General features: G+C 39.2%; 1 protein-coding gene across 11 annotated transcripts in view; it reads left to right on the top strand.

Annotated features, from left to right (window-relative positions):
• tcf7l2 (transcription factor 7 like 2) overlaps positions 1 to 8,342 on the top strand; it is a 129,134-nt gene that overhangs the window by 97,139 nt on the left and 23,653 nt on the right. For all 11 annotated transcript variants that reach the window (XM_056469560.1, XM_056469559.1, XM_056469558.1 and 8 more), the window contains one exon: positions 7,048 to 7,180. In XM_056469560.1, coding sequence (XP_056325535.1) covers positions 7,048 to 7,180 — 133 coding nt within the window. The remainder of the gene's footprint in view (positions 1 to 7,047; positions 7,181 to 8,342) is intronic.

Below are 8,342 nucleotides of genomic sequence, written 5' to 3'. Positions count from 1 at the left end.
AATTATTAGCCCCCCCTTTGAAATTTATTTTCTTTTTCTTTTTTTAATATTCCCAAATGATGTTTAACAGAGCAAGGAATTTTTCACAGTATGTCCGATAATATATTTTCTTCTGAAGAACATCTTATTTGTTTTATTTCGGCTAGTATAAAAGCAGTCTTTAATTTATTAAAACACATTTAAAGGTCAAAATTATTAGCCCCTTTAAGCTATATTTTTTTCCGATAGTCTACAGAGCAAACCATCATTATACAATAACTTGCCTAATTACCCTAACCTGCCTAGTTAACCTAATTAACCTAGTTAAGCCTTTAAATGTCACTTTAAGCTGTAAAATGTCACTTTAAGTGTCTTGAAAAATATCTAGTCAAATATTATTTACTTTCATCATGGAAAAGATTAAATAAATCAGTTACTAGAAATAAGTTATTAAAACTATTATGTTTAGAAATGTGTTGAAAAACTCTTCTCTCCGTTAAACAGAAATTGGGGGAAAAAAATAAACAGGGGGGGGGGGGGACTTCAACTGTAAACAAGAAAAAAATTGGTTGTGTTAAAATGTGTAGTTTGATCAGATTTTACTTAGTTAATTAGTAAAATCAGAGTAAACTCTGTTTCCATTTCTTCGTTTTACATTCTAGATTTTGTTGTGCAGTTTTTGTTTAGAAAAATAATATTTAAAATAAAATAAAAAAAAAAACAGAAACAAAAAAATAGAGAAACAGAAAGAGTTGCACCAAAGGCCTTTGTAGTTTTGTCAGTGCAAGGCCGTGAAGACTTAAATCCAGGATCTTCTTGATTCCCCATAAAATAGAATAAAACAATAGAAACAAGACCCCACATTGATGTCACGTCCATGTCAAAATGGAGACAAATACCTTTCTCCCCTTTTTCCTCCGTCCTCCCCCGGATGGTGGGCTTAGAGAGGGGACTGTCAGAATCACACAGCTAAGTGACTGCTTGCCACACTTTGCTGATCTTGCCCTCCCTTTGTGGATGTTGTTTTCTCTTGTCTTTTCTCTCTCTCTCTCTCTCTCTTTCTGTCTCCTTCCCTTGCCTTGCTCGCTTTACCTTGTTGTAGCCAAGGCTTTTCAAGCTGCTAGTTCGTCTTTGGGCATCCTGGAGGCACTGCAGAACCCACACAAACACACACACACTTACACACACACAAACTTGGACAGACACATGCACAACCATAATAAGCCTTTTTTTCCTAGTGTTTTTCATGTTTCTTTTGCTTGTGGGAAGACATCTCGGCAACTCTGATAAGTGAGATTTCTCTTCATCTTTTTTAAAAAACGTATCACTTGGACCGACTGACCGCTGAAGGAAAAACCGGAGACGGAGAGATGAGTGATTATCTGCCGGCGGAGGACAGGCCTTGCCGGACGTCCTAAGACGCAGCTCTCCTTGTGATCCACACACTCACACACACACACACACACACACACAAAAAAAAGCAGAACAATGGTGTGCGCCTGAACTTCTGTGTGTGCGACCCCTTTGGTGAGGGACACACACATGCGCCCGCTCAAACACAATAGCAGTTTTGGGAAAGAAGCTAAGGTTGAAAAAGAACAAGACGACGAGAGGGAAGAAAGGAGAAATACTCTTATTCGTTGGCGGGAGTGAAAGGTGGAGGACAGGGGAGGGCCGCCGCTGTGCTCATGTACCCAAGAGAAGGCCTTTCACTGGGGCTGGAGGAGAGGGGAGGAAAGGCTGGAGCTCTGGCCTCTGGGCTGTCGCTCCTACAGCAGGTTGGCTGCTGGCAACTCAGTCTTAATGCCTGGGTAAGTGCAGTGTTTTCACACTGTGGCCTTTTTAAAGTCTTCCTTCTGCTTTTGCTCCATTGATTCATGTGTTTGGGGCACTAAGGGATTCACTGTTTATGTTTAAGAGGATGATTTTGTATGGTTGTGTGTTTGTTTTAATACTAAGAGGTAGATTAATGGCTATGGCATTTCATCAAGTTTTTAAAAATGTGTCTGAAGTTGTGGTTGAGTTTGAAAGGAAGTCAGAATATGTGTCATGTGTGGTTAAAGTTGACTATTTGTCACGTCATTTAATCTTTCATTATTTTGACAGAAATGCTTTCTTGTATTTAATTCATTATGAAGTGAATATCTTTGTGTAAATAATCCTGATTTCAAATTGGTGAGAATCAGTGTTGATTTTTTTGTCTTAATTGTGAACTCCCTATTAGATCTGAATATTTCATATCGTATTTGTTTTTATATGAAGGAAGTGGAAAATTGGCACAGCATTCTTCAGCGTTGAGAACAGAGGAGGGAAGCTGCTATTTATATTTTGATAGATGTTGTAGAAAGTCATAGTTAGGCATTTGTTTTGTTTGTATGTATTTGTGTGTGTGTGTTTGTGTGTGAGCAGTGGGCGGATGAGGGTTGTTATAGTGACGGTGACATCATCATAGTTCCACATTCTTTTGAAGTTCGTCTGTCTCATTTCGAGCCTTTTTCTTCTTTACGAACAGCTTGCGTGGATCTATTTCTTGCTCGTTTCAACATTTCCATACATAAACAAGCGTGGATGTTTTCTGCATTGTGTCCACTGTGCTTGGATGAGAGCCATTGGCACGTACACTTCTCGAGTTCAAGTCCTTGGCAGCGTGTTTTTTTTTTTTTTTTGCTTGCTCTGGAATTTCGCAGGCCTGAGAGCCCCTCTATCCATCATGAGGATGTCACACCCCCTGCGTGTCCCCCACCCCTGCCCCACTACAGCTCATTAGAGCCCACAAGCTCCAGTGACAACTCATCATATCATGCCGTAAAGCGGAGAGAGGCACTCAGGCCCTCGGGGGCCACAAGGTCGCCACCTTCACATTTTGTCTTTAAATTGCTCTGCAAGGTGCCACCAAGCGGAAATGCAGCGCCAACAGCTTTTTCCTGCTGCTGTCCGGCCCTCTGTCTTCCTCTTTTTTTCCCCCCTTGAACCTCTTCCACAGGCCTCCAACAGCTTGAGCAAATATCGATAATTCCCCTTCAAGCTTCTGAACTGTATTGATTAAAGATTTAATACTTGGTATAAATACATTGTAAATGTAATTTAATATATACAGTTGAATTCAGAATTATTAGCCCCCTTTGAATTTTTTTTCTTATTTAAATATTTCCTAAATGATGTTTAACAGAGAAAGGAAATCTTCACAGTATGTCTCATAATATTTTTTTTCTTCTGGAGAAAGTCTTATTTGGTTTATTTCGGCTACAATAAAAGCAGTTTTGAATTTGAACCATTTTAAGGTCAAAATTATTAGCCCCTTTGAGCTATATATCTTTTCAATAGTCTATAGTCCATAGAACAAACCATTGTTATTCAATAACTTGCCTAATTACCCTAACCTGCCTAGTTAACCTAATTAACCAAGTTAAATAATATTATTTACTGTCATCATGGCAAGGATAAATCAAATCAGTTATTAGAGATAAGTTTTTAAAACTATTATGTATAGAAATGTGTTGAAAAAATCTGTTACACAGAAATTGGGGAAAAAAATAAACCGGAGGGCTAATAATTTAGGGGGGCTAATAATTCTGACTTCAACTGTATTTTTTAAATTGTACTTTTTAATTATTTAATTTAGATTATTATTAATTTATTTCATCCATTGTCATTATCTAGACATATTCTAATTTTAAACATTTCATGTCAAAATTTCTATGAAATATTTCTAAATAGATTATCCAGGATTTCTTTTCAAGTAATTTGTTACTATATGAAATCTTTGTTGTAATTGTTATCTAATTAATAGTAGTAATAATATTTAAACAATTAGAAGATTGTTTTATTAATAAAATAATTGCATATTGTTATTAATAATAATTTTAAAATCATGTGAATTTGTTTCTCAAAAAGTGTGAGAAGTCGATTTTGTGTAGATTTTGTTAACATAAATTGTTTTGAAATAGGGCTGGGTGATATGGCAATAATCAATCTTGATCATTTTTTTCCATATTGAATGATAGCGATATATATTTCGATGCATGGTGCTGATTCTTCCAGATTTAAAAGGAGTACCCCAACAATGACTGAAGCCACAAAAATTAGAGGGTCATTAAAGGGCGATACTTTTTCGATGGCTGAAAATTCGATACATTTCTAATATCAACACACTTTTAGATTCCCAATTGTTGCAGATTTCTGCTGTGTGATTGGCTCTTTGATCAATATAGAGTAAAGAAGTCCAGAGCTTATTATTATTGACACATTTTATCACGATTCAATATAATATCGTTTATCAGCCAAGCTCTATTTTGATATGAAATGAAAACTGTCTGAAGATGCATCTAAACAAATGTGTGTGCTCATTATCTTGTTTCTGAATGAGAAAGTGAAGGACAGGATCTGATAGACGCTGCATCGAAACGAGTGTGACATGCACTTCTAAGACAAATAGGCCTCTCCGTTAAAACAGGCCAGGCTTTTGTGAGACCTCCACTAGGGGTCGTGACCCCAAACAGAATCTGTCAATCTTATTGGTTTGGAGAAGGGAACGTATGTCTACAGATTTACTCACGCTCGGCGGGAATACTGACAGACTTGTTGACATGCATTATAAATATATATATATATATTTTTTTATTTACTTCATCCAAACACATCTACAAAGCGTCACTTGCTTGTTTTCCCAGGAAATCTCCAGATCTTGCTTTTTTATTATTGATGTTATTTACCTGGTTATGCGCATCAGTCCTTCAGCCTTTCTTCCTCTATCTAGTCGTGATGTTGGTGGTGGGAGGTATTGGCAGACGATTAAACAGGAAGTAGCCCGCTTTCTTTGCACATAATAGGGAAGAAAAGACGCCCACATATTTTCTTTGTGTTCCTTGTGTGGGTTTATTGTGCGTCTCGCTGGACCTCCATGTGTCAGTCTCCAAACTCAATGAGTTGTTTAGAAGTAGGGGTTTAAGGAACGCTTATTCTGCGATTGTTAGCGTCCGACAGTATGCGGTTGTATGCATGGGCACATACGTAGGTGGTCTTCCTCACTCCCCTGAGCTGCTAGAGACAATTAGCCATGTCTGGAGGAACAGGCTAAAGCCGTCGCACAATAGCAACGAGGTCAATAGAGCCAGATTTATTGTGTAGCTTTTCTTAAGACTGAAGACTTAATGGACTTGAATGGTACTCTGAAGTGTTTAAAGAATGTGTTTTGGTATGGTGATTATCCATTGCGTCATGTTATTTCTGTCCTGCTGTGTGTGTATGTCTTGTCCAGAAGACACCATGGCAAAAAAGAAACATGCTCGAATGTTTTCAAATAAGGCTTAAATGCAGATCGGCGTTTTGTACTTGTCATTTAGCACTTTTCTCCCAATGTGAACGACAAAAGTTAAAGTAATTTCCATTCCCAGCCATTCCAGTGGACCTCTTTTTTTTGTTTCCTCTTCTCAGGATCTTGCTGATCTGTTCAGGTAGGGAAGCGGGCAGGAACGCTACTGTAGCAAGCCTCGATAGCGTGCTGCGCTCCCCAGAAGCCAGATAAACGGGATGCCCAGCTATTATTCGTGGAGATGTGTGGCATTTGAAAGAGGTTCTGTTAGGCCCAGTGACTGTGATGTAAATCATTTGGCTTGTCTCTGGGTGAATGTGGCCGCAGTGGACAGCCATTTGGAGCTGTCCCTCAATGGAGAGGCCCTGGACAAAAGAACTCATTTAAATGGCTACTAAAGCCTTTCAGCGCAAGGAGAATTGACAACATTCTTTCACATCATTACTGAGGGGGAGGTTATGGGGCGGAGGGGAGTGCGGCACCGTTTCCTTAATGGCAAACTCGTCAGCTGTGTTTGGCAGCTGTCATCATCCCAGTCTGTTTTTCTGATGACAGGTCTTTCTTTTTTTATGAATGTATTTTTATATGTTATCTTTCCTTATGTTGGTTTGCTCCATGGCCTTGCGTTTTTTCCTTTTCCCATTTCTCTTTCTGTCTCTACACTGTTTCTGCTCTCGGGGGCCCTGAAAACGTCCCCAGAGCCCCCTTTCTTTCCCCAAGCAGCTCTGTTCAGTTCATTAATCTTTCATTGGGAATATGGCAGAGCGGAACGCCCCCCGATGCTGAAAGTGGCCTCTCTCTGTGCCTCTTTCTGCAAGTTTAGAGGCCCTGGATGAACACTTCAACCTCTCAGACCTGGGCCCTAGTGTCTCTCTCGTTCTGAAAGCTCAGATATTTTAGTCCTTACAAAAGGATGACTCCTGACATTCAACACCATTGTTTTTTTTTTTTTTAAACAACATCTTGAGTGCTGGAATTAATTTGGCGTGTTTAAATAAAGACAGCATGCCCTTTCCATATCAAATGTGCTTCAGGACATGCACAGCTGTCAATCGAGTAGACGGGTCAAAACCTGCATGCATTTAAACGACGGTTTCATATCAGTTTGCGTCTACGGTAGCAAATCCCAGCCCACGTGTGGCCCGTCAAATCTATGGCACGGGAGTAATCTGGTTAGGTCGTGTGTACTGGGAATACACTAATGCCAGGCTATGCCTCAGCACCCCTCAGCTCGGCTGTAATCTTGGGTAATTGAAAATGGGGCCTGTGCCACTTAAGAACACAAAGAGCAGATTACATAGCTAAAACCAATTTGACCAAAATGCAGAAATGGATTTTCTCTCTTCCCTCCCACCCCTCCTCTCTTATCTTTTATAATGCAAACCCTTTCCAAAAGCAGACCCTGAAGGAAGAGGAAGGGGTGGAGGAACGAGATGTGGGTAACCCAGAGAAAAAGGAGGGAGTGTGCTTAGATTGACTGTCATTTGGTTCATTAGGTGGTTTCTGTGGTTGTAAACGTGATGCTGTTTGGGTCAGAGACACATAATGAAATCAAACATTGTGCAGATCCAGTGACTGAATCAATGTAAACTGTTTTTTATTACAAACCTCACTGTTCTGAGAATTGGCCTGTGGTTTTGTGATGAATGCATAGTTGAAATAGAGGCGCCGGTGTTGCCCCAACCCAAACATATATTAACAACCTCTTCTTGTTCTTCTTCCCACCCCCTTCCCTCGCTTTTTCTGTTTCTTGCTAGTCTAATAAGGTCCCCGTGGTACAGCACCCTCACCATGTGCACCCGCTCACACCTCTGATCACCTACAGCAATGAGCACTTCACGCCTGGGAACCCCCCTCCACATCTACAGGCAGACGTGGACCCCAAAACAGGTACATATGCATGCATGTCTTCCTTTACATTCATGAATTTCAAAACAGGCAGGACGAAACCCAAGGCTAACCTTCAGGCCTGGCTAACTAATGGCTACAGTGTGTGATCTCGCTTGTAGCACTACATTCATAGCTACCTGGTAAGATGCACTGAAGCGTTTCAGAGTCGTCTTGGCTCAGGGCCAAGGTTGCGCCCCTCCTTTTGTGTGCATGTTGAGATGGAGCTGTTGACCTGGGTCAGTTAAGCCTGTGGAGCCACTTGACTTGTGGGAGATGTAGACAGGGACTTCTGTTTCTTAACTGCCAGATCCCAAAATCACTGTTTGTTCCTATTCTAAAGCATAATACAGATTAGCGATTTCAGCAATGTTGTAATATCGTTAAAAGTCACACTATCATGTCATCATAAACATAGGTATGGCATATATTCATATGTTAAACAAATAAAACTTAATGGACCCTTTTCACAAGATTGATGTGGCCAGTTTAACGGTCATCATAATCTTAAATCCTTGAAATTTTTTAATATTTTCGATCTTTGCATCAAATGACAAGAAACAAATTGCTATTTATGCGAGGTGTTTGTAATGCAGCATCTATGGGGCTGAGAGTCAATTTGACGATTATCTCTCTATTCGTCTTACACAAATTTTTTTTTTTTCGGGAAGTCTTGATAACACCATTGAGGAGTCTTTCTTTTATTATTTCAGCAAATAGGATTGTAAAAAAATTATGTTGTACTCTTAAATTCATTGCACTCTAAATTTACCCACAGTGTAAAAAAATTCATTATTTTACGTTTTTTTCCCAGCAGCTAGGGTGCTGGAAAAAAAAAAGCATAAAAAAACGGCCATAAAATTACAGACATTTACCTTAAAATCACGTGACTTTAAAATTCACATGACTTTAAACTACAGAAATTTCCTTACATTTAAATTTCCAGTAAATTTCTATAATTTACAGTCTGTTATTTTACAGTAAATGTCTGTAATTTAACAGCTGCTATTTAAAATAATTGATTTTTTTTTCAGTGCAGCTAAAAAAGTGAACTCTTGTTAAATAAACCCACTAAAACAGGTACAACGCATTTCCCATATCGGTTCAACCTACTTTTAGGGACTCTATATCTCCTACTAGAGGGAAGCAGTTCATGTAGTGGAAA

This window comes from Danio aesculapii, chromosome 12 (genome assembly GCF_903798145.1).
Source record: "Danio aesculapii chromosome 12, fDanAes4.1, whole genome shotgun sequence".
Classification (NCBI taxonomy): domain Eukaryota; kingdom Metazoa; phylum Chordata; class Actinopteri; order Cypriniformes; family Danionidae; genus Danio; species Danio aesculapii.
The sequence above is the reverse complement of the archived record's forward strand: the minus strand, read 5'-3'. Positions and strand labels throughout refer to the sequence as shown.